The sequence below is a fragment of the Rhyacophila brunnea genome, unplaced genomic scaffold (genome assembly GCF_057557595.1).
Source record: "Rhyacophila brunnea isolate RB1 unplaced genomic scaffold, BYU_Rbru_1.0 scaffold_2, whole genome shotgun sequence".
Lineage (NCBI taxonomy): Eukaryota > Metazoa > Arthropoda > Insecta > Trichoptera > Rhyacophilidae > Rhyacophila > Rhyacophila brunnea.
The window spans coordinates 43,642,880-43,669,226 of record NW_028232859.1 but is presented as its reverse complement, the minus strand read 5'-3'; the positions used below and the strand labels follow the sequence as shown (position 1 = coordinate 43,669,226).

At 31.6% G+C, this 26,347-nt stretch overlaps 2 protein-coding genes across 5 annotated transcripts in view; one reads left to right on the top strand and one right to left on the bottom strand.

Moving 5' to 3' along the window:
* LOC147072356 (cytosolic carboxypeptidase 1-like) overlaps positions 1 to 26,347 on the bottom strand; it is a 175,996-nt gene that overhangs the window by 58,259 nt on the left and 91,390 nt on the right. The window lies entirely within an intron of this gene.
* nw (narrow) overlaps positions 16,767 to 26,347 on the top strand; it is a 47,846-nt gene continuing 38,265 nt past the window's right edge. For both annotated transcript variants that reach the window (XM_085946857.1, XM_085946858.1), the window contains exon 1: positions 16,767 to 16,965. In XM_085946857.1, coding sequence (XP_085802983.1) covers positions 16,902 to 16,965 — 64 coding nt within the window. In that variant the 5' untranslated portion in view covers positions 16,767 to 16,901. The remainder of the gene's footprint in view (positions 16,966 to 26,347) is intronic.

Genomic DNA, 26,347 nt, shown 5'->3' with positions numbered 1-26,347 from the left:
CAACATTTTGTTTTTCAAGCATTTTATTATTTGCGATTTTAGAAGATGCCTGCTACTTACATTTAAAATATTTCCATCATAAAAATTCTTAAACATAATAATATGTGGGTTGTAAGTGTAAAAAATCATTGAGTAGCAACAATAGTTTGTTGAACAAGTTAACATTAACAAGCATGTAAGAAAGTAGGTACGTCAAGTTAGGCGCCCTTAATCATCACATGGAGCCTCCATATACTTACCCTATACGTATACATCCATTAATAAATTGAATGACAATATTTAAGAGCCATTTTCCGCTATAACATAGAGTAAAATAATTAAAGCCTTCACAGACGTATAGGCATGGTTATTTATGGTGAAAAATTCAACGAATTTTTAAGTATTCACGGAAATAAATACAAATTGGCTATCATTTACATTACGTCTGGCAATACAAATATAATATTTAATTGCGACCTTCATTACTAGACCTAGGCATTGAATCTTCGAGACTCGCCAAATTTAATAATGTCCGCGGAGACGGCATTGAGAGCACCAGACTTGGGTGGCATCGTGGGACGCGGTGGCTTCTCACATTCTTGCCAGCCAGCTCCGACGTGAACAATGAAAGATGGATCGCGGAGGGGTAACAACACTCATTTTATTCACTACGGGAACTGACAACGGTATGGGCAATTTTCGCAATGGAATCGACCTTAGCGAAGAAGACCGTCGAGTCAAAACTTTGCGCACGCGTTCGACCATCTTGCAAAACCTATGCTGTGTACTTATCTACACTTACTCATTCTTTGTATTCCAGTAGGTACCTACTACATTAATGTAAATTCCAGTGATAGAAAATTCAATCTAATCCACCAAGATAATACCGAATATTTGTGCAACCTAATCAAAAAAGTTCAGCAACACTATCGTCGTTCTATTATATAAAACTTACATTCATTTTCAGTTAAAGATACTTTTTTAAGTTGTCCTTTTTTCAGGTTCATTTTCATTTTGGTCCACCTCTACGGTTTTCTTCGACATTTTTGGGTTGACCCATCGTGCGCACCTACATCATATACCTACTTATAATATGAGGTGTCGTAAGATTAATATTTAATATACCTACATATATAAATTTAATTTAAAAGTTTGGTACCTACCAGCGTTACCAACTTAGCGTTTTTCTTGCCTGAAATAGCATTCTTGAATAGGCATCTAGCTTGCAAATATTGCAGCTGGCGTATGGCGTTAAATCAAGCATTTTTCGATAGGTACCCCAAACAGCTTAAAACTTCTTACAATAAAGCCAGAATATTATACGGGATTTGCATAAAACTGACATACAAAATGATGACTAAACTTCTTAACTTAAATTCTATTTTATTAGTTGCTTAATCCGACATTATTTTTTGATCTTTCTTTTATTTAAAAAAGGTTAATAATTACGAAGTATTTTTTTGAAATGTTAGTTTCTAGATAATTTTTGAGTTTTGAGAAAATCTAGCATTTTTCTGCCATCTGGCTTATTTTCTTACCCAATCTGGCATATTTTTGTGAATGACAGTTGGCAACACTGGTACCTACGTAATATAACCTAGGCAAAATTTTAACTTAATACCTACCTTCTGGTGGTATCTAAGGGGTAAATTTTGGAATGATATAAATTATTTATTTCGCTTGTAGGCGAGTAAAATGTACAAAAATGTTATGATGGTGGTAATTATGTTTTCTGTAACTAATTAAACCAATTAGATGAAGACGTCTACCGCATATTTTACGTCTATCAACTCGAAAATTTATAATATTCGGTAAGTGGTGTTGAACCAGTTAATTACTGAATTATAATATATTTATTAAGCATATTAAAGTTCGATAAGCAATCCGGGCAGACGTTGTGGACGCAATTGTTACGCGGAGTATGGACCTAATAGGTTGAGCAAGTGGCTAAAACCCTTTTCTCGCAAAAAAAAAAAACAAACAAAAATCTGTTGATACAACGTCCACCTTGTGGAGGCCCATATTATGCGCATCTATTCAACACAAGACTGCTTTCGGCCCACTACAGCAGCCAAATAGGGTAGGAAAGTATCTAAATATTAACACTTATTGTAACATTTACACTAAGTTAGCCGTCTAAACAGTCAAAACTGACTATCTCGCTCTGAAATTTATCATAGCCAAGAGAGGTACTGTTAAAACATAGCACTTATTGTAAGAATTACAACAAACGTATTACAATTGTTACAATAAGTGCTAATAATTTGATTCTTTCCTACCATATATAGCTGTTTTAGCGGCCGAATGTAGTCTTGTGTATATATTAGATGCGGATCTTATTAGGATCAGACATGCTAAAAAAATACAGTACATTTTAATTTTCTATATTTTTTTTACCTTGTATAAGACTGGCTTCAATATAGAAGAGGTGAATATTATATCAGTTAAAAAATATACTGCATGAGTAGGTATCTACACGTGTAAATGTTTGTTATCACTGACATAGTCCACGATTCTAGGAATCAGCTTCCGCATTTGAATTATAGCACAAATCGCACCAACATAACAGCCGTCATGCAAATTTTCCCGCCAATTCTTCCATGGAATGTATTTTTTTTCTTTCCCAGGAGTCGAATGATTGCAGAGGTGATTAACTTGATTGTCGTCATAAATAATGAACAATGTAGGAAACATTGCAGGTTTCGCGAACATTACCTACACAAATTCTCACAGGAAAAGAATAAAATAATAGAATTTTACCGAATATACTCTTAATATTCACCCTCTCGCTATAAAATTTACAAGATTTGCATGCATATACCTAACCGACTTATTATTAAACAAGTCATTTATTTTATGCACAGGATTTTAAAATTTTGCATTCGTTTTATTGCATACTTATTCTAAAAAATAATCTAGTGCTGAGTAAGATTCGACGATACAAAAGACTAAACGAAAATTTGGATTAGTACTCCTAACACCATCTGTAATTTAAGTTAGTAATGTCAATACATTGATTTAAATTAAAGATATTATGTTAGGCATAATAGTTTTTAATTCGTGAAATTTGAAATACCTCAGCGTAGTGATTGGAAATTATTTCTAAGAATGACACTTGGTTCGGTATTATTAATGTTCCAGTGGTCACTTTATGTACCCATTTTAAATTAGTGTTGAATTTGCCAAAACTATTTATTATACAGAAAAAAATATGTGAATATAGAAGGAATCTGTTGTAAATTAATAAAATTCATGAAAAAAGCGACGCAAAATACATAGGTATATATATATTTTAGTACCCCTCGATATATTTTTGGCGTGAACTCAGTATTCCTTCAGTCTAAAACTGAAAATAAAAAGAAAATGTGCGGTCATTCACCGACTGAGATACAAATAGTTAATATTTTTGTATTGCATGTATTATACCCACCCACGGTGGCCGCGCGGCATAAGCGTTGGACTATCACGCTGTGGGTCTCAGGTTCGAATCCTGGGTCTGGCAAGTACACATATTGTTTTTCAGTTTGTGTGTGAGTCAGGGTATGGACCTAATAGGTTGAGCAAGTGGCTGACACCCATTTCTCGTAAAAAACAAAATCTGTTAATACAAACCTCTACTCTGTGGAGGCCCATATGATCCTATTAGGATCGGACATGGTCAAAAAAAAAAAAAAAATAATATTGTCTCAACAATTTTCGCACTGCGGCACACTATTCAAACCGCAGCACACCGAAGGTTCACATATTTAGTCAACATATTTTTATCGTATTTAAAACAAAAATACTAGATATTTTTGTAATTACTGGCCAAGAAATTTTCATCTTGATAGTGATTATCAACGACAAAAAAATATTTATAGAGATGTGTGATCCTAGAGATGGAAATTTTCATTAAAACTAATTAGGTAAGATCCAAAATGTAACTAAACGCAACACTATCAGATAGGCAGTTATTATTATTGAATTTGACTGTACCTACGTAACAATATCTTGCGGCACACTTTGTAATCGCTTCCGACACACCAGTTGTGAAGTTCCGGTATAGAATACCTGTAGAACAGTATATTGTAATGTATTTTTCAGCCACGGAGTCATGTCTACGGAGGTGGATTTGTTTTCTCTTAAATAAAGAATTATTAAAATTTTCAAATCACCATTTTATATCATTGTTTAAGTTTTATACAATAATTTATTAAAGTTGCAATTTTATTTAAAACACATTGGTATTCAACATAATTTGCTTTGGCTCTGAGCATTTGACAGTCTTCAGATAATAAAACATAAAGTTTAAGATACGTAGCCAGTAAATTATAAAACAAATGAACACATGAGCACTATACATAAACTCTGTCTGCTAGCGATTTTAATGTCCAATATTAATTAGATTATATTTTATAGTTTTCTCGAAGACGCCGAAGCTAATTTTTTTAAATATATATACATGCAGATAGAGCTTTTATATGATATGAAATTGAAGCTTAAAAAAGGTGGCTACGACTAATGATCTAATTGACTGCAGTTCATTTGGCATTAAAAATTAATTTGTGGTAAATTTTCAAACATTCATTTGACTTAATTCATTCCAATGTAACAACATAAAAAAACGCATTGCATTGGTGTTATAATCATGTAAAAAAATGATTTTGCACAGTGTGAGAGAACTTACCACCTAACCACACTAGATCTTAATAGAGCATAAATAACGAGGCGCCATGAGTGAAGCGTCTGTTTTTTTTGGGCTGAGGAGTTTCCCAAGAGTTACGGTAACGTCAAGCTGTCGTGATGTGTGGAGAGCCTTATTGAAAAAAAGGCTCATGGAAGAGAAGTAAAGAAAATTTGCTGATCTGTCAGGATGACGAGTTCATATAGTTTTTTTTACAATCAAGTGTAATTATTTTAGACGGACGATAATGTAAAATCGCAAATAACGGTACGCAAGTAAGAATCTAACCAAAGCATGGCGTCACCAGTTGCTGCCAATTTCTTTTTCCATTTACAAAACAACGCACATAATGCTACGTATTTTATTTTTTTATCTTATTAATTGAATATGTGTTGACGTGTCAGAGCACCATTATAACGGATATAAAACAAAGTTTATTATGAATTCAACAATAATTGGGTTATTTATATTGACAACTGTTTAGAGCGAATCCATCTCCAAAACAACATTAAGCTAACCAATTTAATTTACACTCTAAATGTTCCGGAATTGCTATGGAGTTATTTACTGATAGTTATTTAATTATTTATGGTAGTTTAAACCTTTATATAGCCTTTTTACACATTAAAAAAAATAAACCAAACGAATTTGTCTGAATATAAATATAATATTATATCGTGAGGTAAAACAGGACTCTCGCAAATCCCAAATACGAGTGTTCATAATATTTCGTGTGTATTTTTAATTTGCAAACATGTAAACAGAATAAAAATTCACAGTTAATCAATGTTTGTGCGCGACATTCCTCCAAAGCTCACAATATAATTTCAGCGTCAGTTTTTCTTGGAGAACAGAATTCTATTTTTTACGTGCTGCACAAATAATATTGGAATTGGACAGACAGAAAGATGACTCTGAGAAGTTTAAAATAATGCAAAATATCTCACAAAAAGGTAAACAACCGTTAAAATTCTATTTCAAGTGTCAACCACGGAGGCCAAGGTCGATTTGATTGGCAGGGGTCGGCAAATTGAGGATACCGAGACGAAATTAAATCGTGCTGAAGTTAATTGACGTCACATTGTATGTAGTGTACCTATATGTAAGTGGTACAACTAAAATATACATTATATATAGGCAGTATTGGAGCGACAGTTTGTTAGACGAACAGAGTTATGTACCTACATATTATGTTAACAGCATTTATGTATTAGAATTTTTTTTTGGACCAAACGAGATTTGCAACTCAGCGCCACCGCAATTAGGCCAAAGCCTTTACCAATAACAATAAGCTGTAGATGGAAAATTATGCGACATATTATATGGCATAGGACCCCATTCTGTCCAAGATTTTTCTAAAATAAATATTTTCGAGGATATTGAAATTTTAAATTTGTAGTCATAATTAAATAATAATTAATTTAATTCCGAACTACATACATTTATAGGTACAATGAGGTCAATGGAAACTCAATTTAATTTACCCGCTAATAATCTACTATTAATTAAGCTATTTATACATAGTCTTCAGGGTATAATATACGTATATTTGTAAAAAAAATACCTTCGATTATTATTCTAATCATGAATAATAATTTAGAAAAATGCCATGATATAAGTATTGTGAATTGTAAAATCCGTATATTGTAATGAATGGATTTAATCTGTATTGTTTCAAGAAATATTGGATTTTGTGCATTCGATATGATACCGATTCAGAGTTTTGGTACTTTTTCATTCGATATGACGGCCCTAGTCGCAGGTCGACTGATAGTCTAAATTTCGGTGGTTGGACGGTGTCAACACGGAAGCTAGAGCGTTCGGTATAAATTCCTGTATGACACAATAATATGCGCAATTCATGGCGAAATAGACGAGGCTAGGATTCGGGGTTATCAAACCTTCAAAGATGATGACAATTAAAAATATAATATTTATTGGGTAGGTACTTAGTCCAAAGGTTTCTGATATATTTTATTAAAGGTAAAAACAATGAAAATCCGACCATCCGAGCCATTATAATAATGTCTTCTGTCTTTTGATTAAATTATCCATTATTGATGGCGACGAGACTCTAAACATTTCAACCGTTATGCAAACCTGCTCGGCTCAACTTTTTATCGGACGTTTTCGAGTGTTCAGCAAACCGCGGAATATCCACTTGATTGGACGAAAATAATAATAATATTATAATGCAGAACTGGTCATAAACCGGGAATGTCGTAAAATATCGGCTGAGTTTATTCAAACCAGAATCTTCATCGCAATTATTACTGTGAGACAATTATTATTGCACGGACAATAAACCTAAGGATAAATAAATGATCCACGGGCTTAGATCATAGGTGAGTTTTATTGTAGATTTATGTTTCGATATATAAAAATATATTGTTTCGCAAAGATGCAGTTTCCCTTTAAGGGGGGACATGCTCAGCGTAGCTCAAAATGGAGCTTTTGTTCTATTTTCAAAGCATGATCCTAGACATTCCTTAAACGTTATAGATAATCTATTTATATAATTTTGAAGCTTTATTATCCTTTATATTTATTTTAAACATTTGATGACATTTGAAGATAATTCTAAAGATAGTAATTATAAGCTATGTCTTTGACCATTCAAGTGTGATAAACATCCTATGAATAATGATTGCTTTATAATAATTATTGACCTAAGAATTAGGTAGTGTTTTTTTGAAATACGCCATTTCTTTTGTCATTCCCCAGTAGTTAAGCTACAACATACGGCCGTAGCTATAAATTAACAAACTATAATTGAAGTAGGGAGAAAAATGATGTTAACGTGCGTGTTTGAACATGTACCTAACCGATTTTTTTTTTAAAACGGTACATGTTAAAACACGCATACATACATAGATTATCTACAACGTGTAAGGAATGTCCAGGATCATGCTTTGAAAATAGAAAAAAAGCTCCATTTTGACCCACGCTGAGCACGTCCGCCCCTACCGAAGAAAGTCCTAATTTGACTAAGGTGCCATTTTGTATGCAACAAAATATTGGAGTACATAGGTACTAGCCATTCATTTCAGAGTTTGTAAACAAGCAGTTGACAAGTTAAATTATTAATATTGAGACAATAATGTAAATATTATATTATTTAATTTTTGTATATTGTCAATGACTATGATAACATTTTTCATTAAAAATCATTCTTTGTCTTGACGACAACAGACGAGTGGAAAACTAAAAACTTGCAATACTGTTAAATCATAAAGCCTTGTTAACCAAGGATAAACCGTTAACACATTAATTTGCCTTATAACATTATTATAAAGATAAAAAAATACGGGATTTCTATTATAAGTTCTTAATTGTTATTGAGTTGTTAAACCTAGCTCCAAAGGATTTACACTACAATTAATTCGTTATACTGTTAATTAAGATAGTATTTCCGGTTCATTAGCGTTGTTTTCTTGTTATACCAGAACATGCTGATAAAGCAAAGAAGCTTGTATTTATATATTATAAAAGATCGCATAAGCTTTGATAAATTTATTATTAATAATAATTTTGTAATTGTAATATGATTAGTGCAAAGAAAATGTGCATTTTAACATTTTCTTATATTACGATTTAACAACAATATACTCGTAGGAAAATTAAGTGGAAGTGTAAAAGTGGAATAAGTACTACAAATTGCGTTTTATTAAATTAAACAGCAATACAATGCAGTTCCACTATGAATTTTATTGACAGTTAATAAAATAAAAGAAAAAAAAAAAGTAACTTAAAAATAATACGGTTTATTAGGTAGTTAGAGACACCGTCATATCTCTACTCGTTTTGCTTAAAAGTTAGTTTCCGTGTAAACATACTTAACTAAAACGCGGGCTATTATCCAGCACTTCAGAAAAACAGCAATCCAACAATTCAAAACAATTACGTTAAATAAACAAGTTAACTGAATGTGTGTGTGTGATGTAATGTTGCACAATCATGCAATTAAGTTAAAGCCACTTTTTGTGCTTTTGAGTTTAGAAATAAAACACACGGAAAGTGGATTTAACAAACCACTCATTGAAGAGATGCGATCATTCGCACTGGATTTTCCTGAACGTTTCCTGCTCGATTGCCACAAGTTTTAATTTCCCATAATATCACAAATACCAACGGTATGCACTCTTCCTATAATTATAAATATATATATTTGCAGGGTAGTCGCTAGGCATACAGCCGTCGTGTGCTAAAATACATCATTCAGTTAAAAACAATCTACTAAACTTACAAATAAATAATCTTACTCATTTATCAGCGATATATGCTAGTTTAAAGCCGGCTTCACACGCTCAAACCTTTTACTCGAAACTCCAATATATCTGCGTATGCACGAAAACCTGCAGCTAATCTCTTATAATTGGAACCATTATTTAATAAAAAAAAACCTGTTATGCTGATAGTTTGCGCCACCTCAGTTTCACTAATTATCTGAACTGTTCATCATTAGTTACCTAAAATTACAATTCATTAATGTAGCGCTCAGCAATAATGTAATAATATTTATATTAATATTAGAATATATAAGAAGATATAATAAATAAGATATAATAATATATAATAGAATAGACATAACATAGGATATATAATATAATATAGAATATTATGCAACAAACGTGATAAAAGCTCAGGTCAAATTTTTAACTCAGTTTGCAAGCTGTCTCATCTTGTCAAATATGCTCATTATATCGATAACCGGCCACATTACATAAATCTAGCACCGGATTTGCATCCGGGAAAAACGGTTATTTTAATGTTGTCGTATATAAAAAAACGACAACATCTGTTTTAAATATTACGTCGATGAAGTCAAACGGGAAGACTCGCCAAAGGCTATGTATGAACAGCGGTGCATATAAATCAATAAATGGTAGGTATTTTTAAAATTAAAACTGTTATTTGGAATTTCAAACAAAAAATACAGACATTAAAATATTGATAATCATTAATAGTCAAACGCTTAGCACAAAGTTGCCTAAAGCCACTATCTATATATCTATAGGTAGACCTACACGTAGTAACCGTTCCCGTTTGTTCAATTTTAACCCAAAAAATACTGGACCACTAGTGATGGAACTCGCACAGCTTCTACACTAAATTATTGGTACCAACGAAGTGGAGTTTTTTTTTATATACTTCTGATGCTTCAAAAACAATATCCCTATATAAGCTTCTCCTACAAAGCTAACTTTTGTCATTGGTGTATCTGCTATGTATCTGAAACATATTTTATCGCTATGTTCTTCATAGTCGATTTCCAGATAGAAATGCAAAAGATGCAGATGTCATTAATTGACTTTGAATATTTCATTATTCGATATCTCAAATTAATTTATAGGTATACTGTTCTATATTGTGTTTTTCTATGTTTATATTTTCTATGCTACATGATACGATTTCCGTTTGTTCGGTGATACCTAAAAATACTAAATAATATTAGTAAAAAATCACAGTGTTACACATTTTCACATCACATTTTTGTACTAATTTAGTAGAGTTTCGTTTTCTTCTTGTACTCCAAACATGGGGTCCCCCCATACAACCATCTTAAGCAAAACTAACTTAGTGGTGACTGTGCCATCCACAGAACAGATAATATATTTCTGAGTTCCCTGGTGCCATCGATCATTCTGAAACGTTAACCAATAGGTTATCATTGGTTTACAGATAAAAAATGAAAAAAAGACCATCGTCAATTTAATTTTCCAGATGATTAGCTTCGAACATCTAAAATATAATATGTATCTATGTATTTAGTTAGATAGGTAAGTAGTCAGTGTAGATTTTTATAAGTAAAAATAGGTAAATATATTTTTAAAACTTACATATTATATAATATCGGCATGTTTGATGCAGCTTGAATTGGTTTTTTGCCGATATTATTACTAGGCTACAGCGCTGGGAATCGGTTTCTTAACATCATTGCCAGAAAAAAATAATTACTGTGATGCAGGATGAACCGATTTTTTAATATAGGGGTATCGTAAGGTCCGTATCCGGTTGGGAGCCACCCCTTTCACTAGGCGATGGCGGTCAGAACGCAGGCGGTATAAAAACATTGTGAAATACGAGATCTTTGTCCACCTACACCTATGCCATGAAACAAAACACTGTTGATTATATCTCTCGGGAAGAACATGCTTGTCTACAACCATTGCTGTACTCACAATTTAATAGCAACGGGATAGAATAGTTAATATAAAGAAAATTTTTAATTTTCCACGAGTTACTTTCGATTGGAATTTAGAGATAATAATATTATTATTATTTAATAGAGCCGGTTTCTACATGAAGTAACCAAAATATAAGGATACTAAATTATTACTAAGTACCTAAGTGGCATAATATTCTATGTACGTATCAATCAGTACACACAGGAAAAGAAATGTTTTTAGCTAATATCCAAATTAGTAAAGACATTGACAATATTATATAAGAATGCGCCAAAATTTAAACAAGGCGAGTTGAAAAAAAAGCTGCTTATGATAGTTATTAAATCAACAATACGTCATTTTGCATTGCAGATTCGTTTGTAGCAAATATGATGGATATGTGGTCTGATTTATTTTACAAGTCTGTACTGAGATAAATATATCATCCATTGTTGTTAGAAATCATTTTTTTTAAGAACCATATATTTTTAGAATATTTAGAGGAACTATAAAAAAAATCGTACGTTTTACGTTATAACATAATAATAAGACAGGCTGCCAAACAGACGCCGTCTTACAAAAAGTTCATATAAAATCCTCTTTTATAAAACTTTTAGCTAATTTTATTACCAATATTTTAATAATTCATAATAATAAGTAAATACAGTTCTATTACCTTGCCCATAAATATAATAGATACATTGATACGAGGAAAATAATATAGATAGGTACCTACTTGGTATATTAAAATTTAATGTGTCAATTAAATATAAATAAATTAAAATTGAGAGTTTCTGTTGTACCGGTAGACATTAGATTCTAACCGGTGGTAATTATTTAAATATGAAGATCATGGTTGACCTACTGACGTTTTTTCTTACTTTATCGTTATTAGTTCATTAAGCTTTAGGGGTCATCCATATATGACTATCGTGAGTCTCGAAGAAGAGAAGGGTCTGATAATTATAATGTGATGATTTGTAGTTAAGGGTTTAGTGTGAGAGGGGTTTAAAACATGGTGATGTCACAAAGCCAACAAAATATAAACTTTTTTGTCTGAGAATAAAATATTCAGTGAATTCGATGATTTTCAACGAATATACTATTTCTAAGAAATCCTAGGAGTGGGTGTAAACGATTTTTTATGAAGTGCGATGACGGGAGGGGGACAGAACAAACAAACTGACATCATGTGACGTCATTATGCATGACACCTTATCTCTCAGTAAAAAGTGTGCCGAATAGAAAGTCAAAATAATGTACAACTACACAAGAAATAAGTATTTTTACGTTTATTTTGACAAGCTTTTCACGGGAATATATTTGCCTAAGTTTTAGTCAAATATATATAGTAAGTAAGTCTTATATATTATTTAAGAACGGGGTGTAAATAATTACTTAATTCAAATGAAAAATACACGACAAGTAAACCTGACCATGTCTTAGTGAGTTAACGCGGGTCTAAAATTAAACAATCCTTTTATTGCTATTTTTCAATTAAGTACAAAGCTTTCAAAGCTTTTTTTCGCAAGTTTCATTAAGGGCGTCGATCAGATTATGGTGTTTATTATGTATGTAGCTGATTGCAGTACGCCACTGGGTCGAGATTGCATCGAGAGCGAAAAGAAACAATGCCGTTGTTTATGACTAAATAAATTTAAAAACGTATTACGACATTGGGATTATTTTCACCGCTGATTACATGCCGCGATAACTGCCGCAGTTGGCCTGGCCTGCCCTCAGTTAGAAAACAATAATTGATGACAATCGGTGAACTTGCGCCAGCAACAAAACAACACAAATGGACCGAATGTGCTATCTTTCTCGTCTTTACTCAACTATTGAAAAATTGTTTATAGAAATGTACGTACAGAATTCCACTCATGATTAATGTAAACTGAACACTTTTATGAAATATCATACCTATACGTTTTATGCAGTAAATTAAATTATTGACACACGAAGAATAATGGTTAGTATAAACAATCTTCTACTTCTTCCGACGGCGTTACGGCTCAACTCTAGTATTGGCTGTGGTCCATTTATTACAGTAAAAAATATTCCTCGAAAATGTCATATTAAAATCGATAATTTAAAAAATATGACGTACTTTATACAGAAAGGGTAAGACATTTTGTGACGTGTGACGATAGGAACTGCAACTTTACAATATTTTAGTGATTATACAATATACTCTAAAATGTGTAAACGGGAATCAGTAAGCAATTGATACCTGAATGAAGTACTTCTTGATTTTATATTATAGTGGAGCACACAACATATTTTTTATAAGATTTATAAGTGCGAAAGCCAGTCGCCATAAACCAAAACTAGGACGGCAGTTTTAGGTTATAACTTAATGAGAGGAGCAATTCATTAATAAATGTCCTCAAATATTACCAATATTGAAAGCTCGTTTCGTTTACGTGAAAAGTTTCATCCACGATACAGAATATTGAAAATTCACAAATTTCTCTACACTCGAGCTAAAGTTTATATCACTTTCACTTCCCATTGTTTTTGTATTTCCTGGTCGAACTTTAATCTTGAACATGCGCAGATGCGATTTCTTCTAGTGCGCAGCATTCAGGTCAAATAACGGTTGCTAAATATTGAACCGATTTCTCTCGCTCTGCGCCCCCCTGAAACTCTCTTTGTCAAAACTATCAAAACTCACGCTAATGTATTATGTTTGTAAATAAACTCTTGCTGATATTACCAATCGATAGTGTTCATATTCGTATTTTTATTTCGTCAATATTTATAAATTGTGTGTTATATAAAAGGGGTGTGTTTATAAAAATATTGTGTATCTTAAAATTGTAAATTGTAAGTATGTTTCTAAAATTAATATTATTAATTATCAAAATCTTTATTTCACGATGAAAATAGCTTACAGCTGTAGACCACACGATGGCGGACACGGTGATTAGAGAATAAAGCTTAATAATTATTACGGGCAAATGTGGAGAGTAGACTCATGTAATAAACTTTCAGTTCCAATATAATAAACTATATAAAAAACTTGAAATTTACTTTTATTAGCCACACTGCTATAGTATGTACCTATACATAATAAGCATCTAGTACAGGGGTTAATGAACTTTTTTGTAGGTATATCACCCCTAAATATATTTGCACGATCTACGTACGACTCCTCGTCCTACTCAAAATGAACGTGAGGTTTTTTACTTTAATTACACAGAGAATTTTGTAAATTGAAAGAGTATTTAAATCTAAAATAGTTTATTGAATTAATTTGAAAGGAGAATAAAGACAGTTATTATAAAAACTATGTATTATATTATGATAAAATAATAAGTTCCATAAATACTACACAGAATTATCAAATAAAAATTAAGCTGCATGCAATAAAGCGGTTAAAATTAATAACAATCTTATTATGGAAGAAAACAATAAAATTAATGGTTTTGTATAATAAATACTTGATTGGTGATAAAGCAGACACATAAAAATTGGGGATTTGGAGGATTTTACCCTTGCCGTTGAAAGTTTTTGGGCATACAAACTAACATCAACAATGGATATACCTATTATATTTATAGAAACCATGCTTGTTAAATAATATTTGTTGAGAAATTTTATTTATATATTTTTTTAGCCTTCATTTTCCCCAAGATTTGGATTTTTGAGACCAATTTGGGGCGATTTACCCCCGCTTGCCGACGCCTGATCTACACCTATATCTCTAACGCCTGCAACACTATAAATTGCAAAAGCTTCGCAAGTTTTATTGCAGAAACAGTCAAATAAAATTGATAAGCACAATGATTTATCTATCTAATGATATGACCAAAAGACATAAGTAGGTACGTAAAAGATATACATATAATATAATATGTAAGTTAATGGCTGAGAGTTTGATAAATAATTTGGCAGTAATACAAATGAATTTTGATTATCAAGAGTATTTAACAGTAATTTGAACTACGTTGATTGATAACAAACAGAGACATCCTATACCTATTCAATATAATTATTTCATAGTTATTCTGAAATGTATTCTAACATAAACCTGCAAACAAAACAATAATAGGTACTAGATTACATACTAGAATCTAGATGTTCTTGCACTGTTAAATTAACACGGAACATTAAAGTACAGATTCGACATGACATAAACTGCAAAGAAAGCGACATCGGAAAAGAATTATAATTATAGCACGGAGTAAATCTTGTTTCATGACCTGTTAGAAATTCTTGGTTCTCATCGATAAAATATCCGATACTCCTTTAGGGATTTATCGACAGATCGGATGGAGGTGCCTGTAATAATGGTCTCATTTGAATAATATTGAGCTTGTCAATGTTGGCCGTGCAATAAATTGCTTCAGAATCAATTCCAGAGCGAAGATTTATTTCCACGGCATCGCGAAAATGATTTTTCATTTATCGGAGTTGTCGTTTTGTAGTGTTTATCAAATAACATTCAAATATTATCTGACGACAGAAATCTTGTTGCAAAATATAAAAAAAAACCATAACCGATTTTTAAATTTAATTATATAGTTCGAAGACGAATACATTAATTATTGGTGATTTGAAAACTATATCGAAGTAAGGTAACTGAATATATTTTGTAAATGCTGTTGATTGATTATGCGTAAACAATAAAATTGATGATTTGCATTATCACGTACCTATGTAACTATTATCTAAAGATAAATTCGAGGACAATTTTGAATACTATCTGTTTGAGAAATTTCATTTAGAGTTTTAATTTGTTTTATATTTTATTTCCAACAATAATGGATAACTTAATTTCTAGTATGTATATTGTTGCATCTTTATATGAAGCAGATGTGGCAGCCGCTTCGTCAGAAACTACCAATTAAAAAAATGCATTTTTGCGTTGCCAGTGTAAAGATCAATCGATACACTGATAATCACTATTAGTACTAAAAACTCATGTCAACTATTGCTGTATTGTTGTACATGTCAGAACCTCGGGGCTCCAGGTAGCTATAACGGCACTGGGTGCATAAGTAGAGTATACTTTTCATAACTATGCACTTTTTTGCACTCTTTACTATACTGATACGCCTCTTACCCTGATTACCTCGCATAAAATTAGATCAAATGATTATTTACTTGTATTAATATATGTAGTAGTAATAAATAAATAGATAGATAATATATGTAAAAAAAATATTTAAAAATTAATATATTACACCATTTTCATCCTAGAGCCGGAGTGCAAAGTTATGAAGCATATACTCTACATTCGATATATGAAATTGTGCACACTTTTCATTCATACTTATTTGATTTCGCTGGATTAAGAATTACATATTATTACACGTCATATTGTTGGTTCATTTTTTTAAATTCGTTAAGCCCTGCCTAAACAAAATTATAATGGACAAAATATATTATTCTATCTATTGAATATCCCTAGTTATGTATGATTTAATTGTATAATTTTATTATTTTATAGATAGACGAGTATTTTTTGACTATTATAATATATTATGGTTTGGTTTCGCAGGTTTTAATTGACTTTAAAAAAATAACCAACACCACCTGTAAATTGTAGTCTTAGTTCAAAAAAAATAAATATGTAAAATTAACAGAGTTTAGTATGAACTTATATCGGATCTTAACAACCTACTTCCATCCTTCGCTTCTACCATACAAAACTATCACGCAAACACACCAACAAACACTAACTCCTTAAATAACTTTTTTTCCATCGGTCCAAGAAAAATAAATATGTATAACTGACAAAGTTTAGTATGAACTATTTATATCGGATCTTAACAGCCTGCCTCCACCCTTCGCCACTGTTGTTTGGCGAGCGAAAATTTTCCCGAAGACGATCCCGGAGATGCACACCATCGTCGCAGTGATAACAACATGGCGGCGCGAAAGAGCGGGAAGGGAAAACGAACGCAGGGGACGCAGGCGATAAAAGGGAGGCGGGAGTGCGCAAACGCAAGTGTCCGCGAACGACCGCCGCGTGAGCAACTACGTTCCGACAGAGCCATCTCCTCGCTCAGCCCGAGATCGTTCAGTTTGTTCGCTCAGCGCAACACCTTCCCGCAGAGAAGACAGACCGCGTTGATAACAAGATGTCCTCAGCAACCCTCCCGTGCTTACTGCTCGTGCTCGTCGCGGCCGCCCTACCCTCAACAGGTTAGTTTTTCGCAACCCCCAAAAGACTTCTATTATTTACCGTCAGTAGAAACTCGATTAATACGAAACTTATCTAGTCTTCTAAATATCCGAAAACGAAAGAGAGTAAATAGTGGGATGATCTTTTATAAGAAGATCTTAAAATAATTCCGTGTTGGTACTTCATTGTACATTTGTTTTTATCACACTGGCTTTAAAACTATGTATATTAATTATATATTTTTAAATTAAATGATTTTCGAATATAGTATTCTTTATTGAACACACTAGAACCTCTAAACTAAATAATACATTTTAGAAAAAATAGAAAAATAAAATATATAATTTGTATATTTCTGAGGTTGTTCCAAGTTATGTCATAATTTTACAGTGACAAATTACAATTTCACAGGGAAACAATTTCAAAAAAGAATAATAAGTATATCGGTTACTTATATATATTTTCACTAAATGCAAAGCTTGTAAAGCAAATTGTCAAAGAATAACTTTTACTTGGGGGTCAAAGATGACATTCTTATTAATCTACCCCGACATAATATAACTCATTTTAACCATAACATCCCTCGTGCCATTTTGGCGTAAATCCAGGGCTCGAAATGGACCGGGGCGCACCGGAGCGCCGTTTCTGTTCGTGAAATCGGTAAAATTATCACTACGTCTCGTAGAAAAAATAACTGAACTACATATAGGCCGTGTTAGATAAAAAATCTAACACACACATTTTTTATGAAATACATATACAATTTGATAACTATCTATGGAAATATCTTCAGAAAACTGTCGAGCGCTCCGGTTCGTAAACTTTTCTATTTCGAGCGCTGCGTAAATCTCGATATATTTCTTGTCATGTTGTGATTGATGTAAATAATTTGTAATGTTCGCATAATATGTAATAAATAAATAGTGGTATAAAATACTAATAAAAAGCTTGAGTGCTAAACAATCCTAAATATAGATTATTGTCGTGTTAACTTTTGTTAAAAGTTCTGTTTGTTTTGCTGTAGTTATCTAGTATAATATAGTATATACCTATATTATGTAGTCACCAGGATATTTAAGGCACACGGAGATTTTTTAGAATTTAATTTTACAATATTAAAATACTAATAATATCCAATCCGAATAATTAAGTTTCTAAGTCGACAGCTCTTTCGATTGACACGCAACTATCAAGATTTCTTATAAGATAGTCTTGATAATAGTGTTACATACGAAATAGCTATCGACGAATACTAAATAACTCAAAAAAAAATTAAAATTCGTCAAATCTAATATATTATATTGTCTATACATAAGAAAAAAAATATTAAAAATCTTGTTCATAGATCTCAATTTTAGAATTAAGAAGTTATGGAAGGAGTCTGTAGTAAAGATAAGCGAAGAAATAAACACGAACTTCGTTATTACCCGAATAACGATTACATACAAGAAAGATCATAAAAAGCTAGCCCAGGAAAATAGAAGTCAGCTAAAACGGCGTTGAAGGTGCGAAAATCTAAGGCAATTTTCTAACTAATATTATTATTATGATTTTAATATTATTGTATGGCAATAGATAGCTGTAGATGTAATCTCGGCTCGCTTCGATGGTTTTTCACTGTGAAATAAAAATATTTTCTTCATTATTGTTGGTAAACAATCTTATGAGTTGTATTTCAACCGTTAGACAATAAAATATCTACATGTACAATAGAACTTGGTTTGCAAAATATATAGGTATTTCTGATATCATTTAGTTTTGTACACACCAGAGCTTTTGTAATTGTATCAAGATCAGGAAACTAGAACGATATAGCAGACATGTCCGACAATACTATTGATTTTTGATCAAGTAGCTCAGAAGAACATAACATCAGTGGCGGCTCGATGACTTTCTAGGTGGTGGGGTTTAGCCATTAATTATTAAATATACATACCTGCATACTTTCTCATATTATACATTATGTACTAAGCCACTTATAATAATATGATTTTATTAATGAGGAAGTGAGTCGTTGCTTAATCACATCTAAAAACACGCTTAAAAATATTAACTTAATTAATAATAATAATTATTATGGACTTATCATTGTCAGTTTTGGACAAAGACATACAGCGAGCGTTTTTACTCACGGTTATTTTATTCGCTCCCCAATATGCGTATTCTAACGCTATTGCATTCACATCCTTTGCAGAACGAGATTTGTACTGCGGTGTCCCGGTCAGCGAAGAATAGAATTTGTTATACGTTATTACATAATTTATAATCATTGCTTTGTTTATTTGTATAGTATTAATAAATGTCTCTTTAAAATTGCGACGGGTTTAGATGGATAAAATAAATTAAATAGTTCATTCAAACACGTAATTAAGTACCTAGGATACATTGACAATGATAAAAATATCGGACGTGTATTTTTGACATGATATATGGGGATGGTCCCTATCATCCCTTAAGATAGAGCCGCCCCTGCATAACATAATAATCATAACATCAGAGTATTTTAGAAAAAAAGATGCCTCATGTATTGATAAATTATTATGAGAATTTCCCATACGTACCTATATGTAAATAAACACAGGGAGGCAAATTAACAATTAGGAAGGCATTTAATAATGTTCTAACTTAACTGGTAATGTTTGGTTTAATAATGTTACGCTATATATGAAACTGTTTACTTATAATAATCTAAGATTAAGATTAAAGGCAAAATATTAAATATTTAAAATTTAATCTTGCCATTAAAAAAAAATTGGGCTTATTAAACAATACATTAGTATTCCTATTATTATAATAACTTCTCAGTTCTTCAAGGTAATTAATTAAACTAATTATAAAAAGTGATAGAAATATAAATTTAATATATCAATTGTATTTTGCGTATTTATAAATAATATATACTTATATAATTTATTGATCAAACCTCGTTTATTAAATAGGAAAATTAATAACAAGTTATAGCCAAATTAGGTTTATAATTGAAATAAATACATAACATTCATTGAACACACATAATATAGTATACATAATAGACCTGCATTATTTAAATAAAAAAAAGATTCTTTGATGCGGGAACTTCTAGTAACTTCATTTACTGTTATCTTTTCATTTGCTTAATAGCATTTACCTACGTTATTATCAGGTAATATTATTATGATGTGATGATAAATTACATGCACCATAAACAATAGGCAGGTACCCAACCAACTATAATAATTAGTTTGTTCGCGCGGTGTAACATAAGTGTTTATCACGGTTGGTTGAGGGTGGTGCAGGCCGCCGAGTGTCGCGGTGCGTCACCATTAACCACCATGCCACTTACCACTAAACTTGACTAAACCACACGCCGCTGAAACAATGGCCAAGAAGACGCATTATGCATTTCTAATCTGGACGCGCGCCATTGATTTAGTTCTCTATGAATTAAACATTTAACACAAGCCAATAGAAAAAAATCGATAATAATTATTGTCCTTACATAATAAACATAGATAATTCAGAAACTATTTTTCGATTTCTATTTTTTATCAATTAAGGTAATACGAGATTAATTTTCTTGTTTCCTCTCGTAATTATTTAAAAACTAATACGTAGGTACCGTATATTCAAGTCATGGCACTGAATTGCGAATTACGATGGTAGTGCTAGTTATTGATTATCTTCGAATGAAATCCGGTAACCTGATTGCAATAAACGAAGATTTTCGATTAAATATTTTGTTCAAACTATCATCATTTATCGTCAACAATCTATGCAACAATCATCATTTTCTACAAAATGCATTCAAAGTGTGAGCAATAACTAGCACTACCATCGAAGCTTACAGTTTGTGTCACGCCCTGACTATTATTGTGGGCTTTGGTATAATAGTAAGAAGAGTACGACTATGTTGGCAATTCTTCTAACAACCGTATTTTAACGTTATTATATTATTGGCTCTCAGAAAGTTTTCATGGTCTTAGAGCTTTCATGGCATTTGTAAATTATACACATACCTACTAACTATCATTTGTTTATATGGGATGGTTAGCTTACGAGCTTACTGTACCTCCTACACATACTACATTATCATTATCGAAGATGAATACAAAATATTAAAATATTTTACATAAGAATCTAATCTTTAATTAGGTAGCGAACTATTTTAGTACCAGCATTATTTATTGAATAGGTAACCTATATTGTGTATTAGTTTTCAAATAAGCTTGTTGTTACCAGCTGTAAAGCTTAAAACAATCCATGAAGGTAATATACACACCACATTAGTAGGTAAATCTGCATGTGTGGAATGGCTGCATTTATTATATTATAGAAGTTTATAATCCATCGATGTGCGATTGATTACTGTAATTATTTTTATGTCTAAATTTTAACTTTAACTTGATGTGTTTTTATTGTATATATGTATTTATATTACATTATATTTGTTAAGTTAGCATAAAAAATGACAGACGTAAAAAGTAAAAAACAATTACGTAGTATCATACACACTTATGTATGACGATGCGTTATTTCGTGGATATTAATTTATTATATACGTTTCTTACGGAGATATTACGTAATGAATTCAAGCGTCGTTAAACTTGGAATAGGATTCGCCAATCATTCCTCCATTAATCAAGGCGAAGGTTGTTACGAAACGTTTCGTAAGAGATGCGTTACTAAGCACCCGCATACTCGATAAAATATTATTTTCAGTAATCTTGCGGTTCCTTCCTAGTAGCCGCGACCGGATATGAATGACAACGCAGGTATATCACCTGGGAATACGTAATTAGGCACGTGCTATCACGTACCTGCATGTATGTAACTCCGCCAAGTCAAAAAGAATACGCTTAGAATAAAAAATCACTTGGATTGTTCGTCTTTGCTTAAAAGTGTTGACATTGATGTCTAAATTATTGTCGCCGTACTACGTACTTATAATAATATTATAATAACGCACATATACCTTGAGTAATTTCTCGTACATTAATAATGTCAGGGAATACTTTGTACAATTATATGCCATAAAATGAAAAAACAAATCTCAATCAAAATTTTCCTTGAAAATTAAGTATGATAGATTATCTTTTAAACTTCTAAAAAACAATATAGGTAGGCACTTACTAATACGTTAATTTTAATTTGTTTCATCACATATGAAAACACATACAGGTAGTATTTATAGAAGTATAGGTACATACGAAAACCTATAGACAACTGGTTCCAAACTTGTTTCGAGTCGCGATCCCTTTTTATAATTGCCATATTGTATCCTGCTACCGCCCAACCCACCTAATCCTGCCATATTTGCATAAAATGCCATTTTAATACGTCTATGTAACGACACTACAAGTCATCATATTAACATAACATATATCATAACACGTGGTTTCATTTTTATTCGCTTGTTTATTTATTTATTGACAAACATTACAATTTTTCTCACTGGATTTGTTTCTACTTTTAAATAAACAAACAGTACATTTTGGTTTCAATTAACTAGCTTTCATTAATTATTGTTGACTATTAAATTTTACACTTCCTATAGTATCAGTAACTGACTAGTTTTGATAATGTACCTACCTATATTAATTACTGTCGTTACCCTTGTACTAATTATATATAACTGATTGTTCGCACTTTCAGCAGAATTCGCTGATTTTCGGTCGACGAGGTGAATTGTGTGTTGACATCCCGCATACGCGTAAATTTTATAAAAAAAAGTTAATGTAAATGTGCAATCCTATCCTAATCTTGTAAGAAGGTCTATATTCGAGTCTGTCATTCAAACATCTAAACTCTGAAAAATGTATTACATTTTGCACCACAGTCAATAATTTTATCAGTTTACCACTTTTATGTGTTGGGGACCAGTGATTAAGATAGACTGATTAAGAGAAGTTGTCTGATGGTCAAATTTGGAACTAAAAATACCATTTTATGAGCATTACACAACAAGTTGCCAAAATTTATGTCCTCATGATTGATATTAACATTAAGTTTGCTTTTTATGCTGTGATTTTGTTGTATATTGACACCATAAATGAGTGAATGGATAAGATTTGCAGAATTTTCAGTTCGCAATGTCGCATCAATCGCATATTTCTAGATGACATGACATACGTCGCTTTCATACAGTGGCAACGGGTAATGGCCATACTATAATGGTTTTATAGATCGGGTATCAATGTCCAATATAATGAATAGTGTATATTAATCATCCGGATAGTTTGTTTTTATATGAGTCTTAATCAAATTTGCTTTCAAAAGTTTTTATGGACAAAAAGCCACCAAACAGACAGATCCCTTTATAAAGCGTTTAGCTCATCTCCGAGATTCACTACGCTTGCTTCTCCCAGTCGTGCTATTGTATAATAATTACATCGAAGTATTCCAACTATTAAATAATAATTCCACCTAGCCGGCCGGGTGTACCGTACCTATGTATGTGAATCACGGGCCGACGGCCTGTTCGCGCTGGCCCGCCGGCAATCACGTTCGGATCTTCTTTATATGCGAGAAAAAAACCTCCATATAATAAATAATTCCTACATTCGATGGAAAAAAAACTACGTAATAGGTACGATACTGTCGCGTCTATAGAATCGAATCGTCTTACCCTGGCAGGTGTTGTAATTTATCGTGACTCTTTTGTATTGGTTAGATCCGCTGGATACTCGTAGACATTGAATAAGCCGTGCATTTGTAAGTAGTTTGAATATTTGTATAATATACCGACACGTTTAGGTTAATGGTAGTGTAGTTTAATTATGTAATTAGGGTGGAAAAAAATAAACAATTGCTGTACATTAGAGTTAAAACTGCGGAAGTCACATTTTTATCGTTTTTGAGTATACAGATTTAAATGTGTATTAAGTTAACAGTTAATGCTGAAAATTTGGGAGTCCAATGTCACATGGTTTTCAAAATACTTACTTCAAAAACGACGGTAGTCCAATTACACTTTAGAGCTGAAAAATTGGATAGGGTAGCAAAATGATTAATTGCAAAAGTGCAGATGTTCAACACTGGCAAAATAATCTAGGATTTCTGAAAATTTTCATTTGTAGAAAAATTTTACTGAAAAGACTTAAAACTGCTCTCCTGCAAAATATTGAATATGTGACTTCCAGACTTTTAACTCTAATGTACAGATTGATTGTAACATCATAATATCTACAAATCGCGGTAACGGTAGGTAAGGTACATATCGGTGGAGCTCTCATGAACCACCGGGTAAAATGTCAATGATAGATTTTCGTATTTAACATAACATAACAAATGTAATTATTATGTATATAATGTAATTGATTTCTTTAAAATGCACCGACAAGGACGTTAACAGTTAAGTAATATCACCAATGTAAAAAAAATACTTCCCGGATGAGTGATCGTAACCAATTATGCTACCGAATCGTGTTTTGCGAATAATTGTTAATAATCACAATATCTGAGGATTTAAATTGCGCCAAATTAAATCAAGACGTCAGGCGTAAAAGAAATATTTTTGACGTCCTTGCATTTTTAAACAATTTTATGTCAACATTGAATATACAGAAGAAGAATAGGAATATATAAAATTCTTTTCATTGAAAATATATTATTTTGAAAAGCCTCAGAAATATATTTTTTCAGTGGCTTTTCAAAAGTACGTTTTTTATGACATGTACCTATTGTAATTCAAAATAAAAATTGGAACTGACATATTTTTTTTGCTAGTCTGATTATAATTATTTCATTACTGGAATAAAATTCGAATGATGTTCTCGGGCATACTCAATAAACTTAACAACGTCGTGTTTTTACCAGAAAATTCCATATTAATTTCATACAACAGCATTCCAGGACTTGTTTTCTTATAGAAGACAGATAGAAGGAGATGAGATACCTCCTAGCCGTTATTACCAGCTGGAAAACTAAGTCATTAATTATATGAATGCGAGTATTATTATTATTATTGTTATCCTTCAAAAATCATTAAAAAATAATGGGTTCTCAGAAAAATGTCTGAATGAATTTTGAGACAGTACACTCGGATCTCTATAGATATAGAAGATGAACCTGATTTTTTTGACTTATTTTTTAGTGCCGGATTGTCTGTGCATGATGTCATGGAAGAGGATTTTTTCCCCGCCAGTCTCAAGATTTTAAATAAAAAATATCAAAAACGCTCGTTCCCATTATAGCTCTTTACAATACTCTTACGCTTCGGACATAAAATAACAACAGATTATATTATTATAATATAGAGAAACAATAATAATAATAACAATAAAAGAGTAAAATAAAATAAGTTACAAAAGGCGTAAAATTAAACGATATTAGTATGTACATATTATATTATATAAATCAATAAAATAATAATTATAAAACTATTTGTGTAAGTATTAGGTTTCACCAAGTAGGTATATATAACATACCTCCTCCACTCCCCTGGATTATTCAAGAGTATCTAAAATAATGACTGCATTACCTCTTTGAATTTGTATGCTCATTCGCTGTCTCAGTTGAACAGCACTCACCTGTTTTATCAGTCAAAAGACGACCGATCTCGGCTATTTATAATTAAAACGAATTATAATATAATACGAGTTCTTAGTCACTCAATTTTCATATAGAATAGGATTATTTTCGTCCATCCAACAGAATATTCATAATGTGGAGTATGTATCAAGTATATAATATTTTATTTAAATTAAGGCATTACTTAGTCTTTTCACCATAGATCCTAGTTAACAAAATTAACGTGCTTATCTGTTATGAATAATAATTAATTGTTATTCACATTGTTAACTCTATTTTTCTTTATTGTATGCAGATAAATATTACTGATACAAATGTACTTATAGGAACATCAGCTTTATATGTTGAATTAGATTTTTGTATTGGGATTTTTTAAATGTTTATTATAATAATGGTAATCGAATCATATGGCTAATAAAATTTTTAGACGTTTCCGGTAATAAATCTAGGATCCTATTTTGTATGCAAATGATAGACACACAATATATTGTTAAAATGACATTGTATGTCATCCGCTGCTGAGAATTTTAATTAAATCATCCCGCTGTTACTGGCGCCGGGTTTATATTATGTGGGTTGATACCTTCGCGTACAAGACGACCAGCGATTTTCCGGAATTGCCAGTAGGTAGCAAAATTATTGCGTTTCTCCTGTTACATTGATGCTATCTCAGAAAATTAAAAAAAACTATTGCATAATTATTATATTTGTTAATAATAACTGCAGGAAATTGTAATATGAAAAATAAATAATAACATATTATTATAACAATGTTAGTGTTAAATTTAATAATGCCAAAGGTAAATATTGCCTATATAGGTTCCAATAATTATTCTTCAATGCATTAAATATATTCTTTCGACCATGTCCGATCCCAATAGGATCATATGGCCT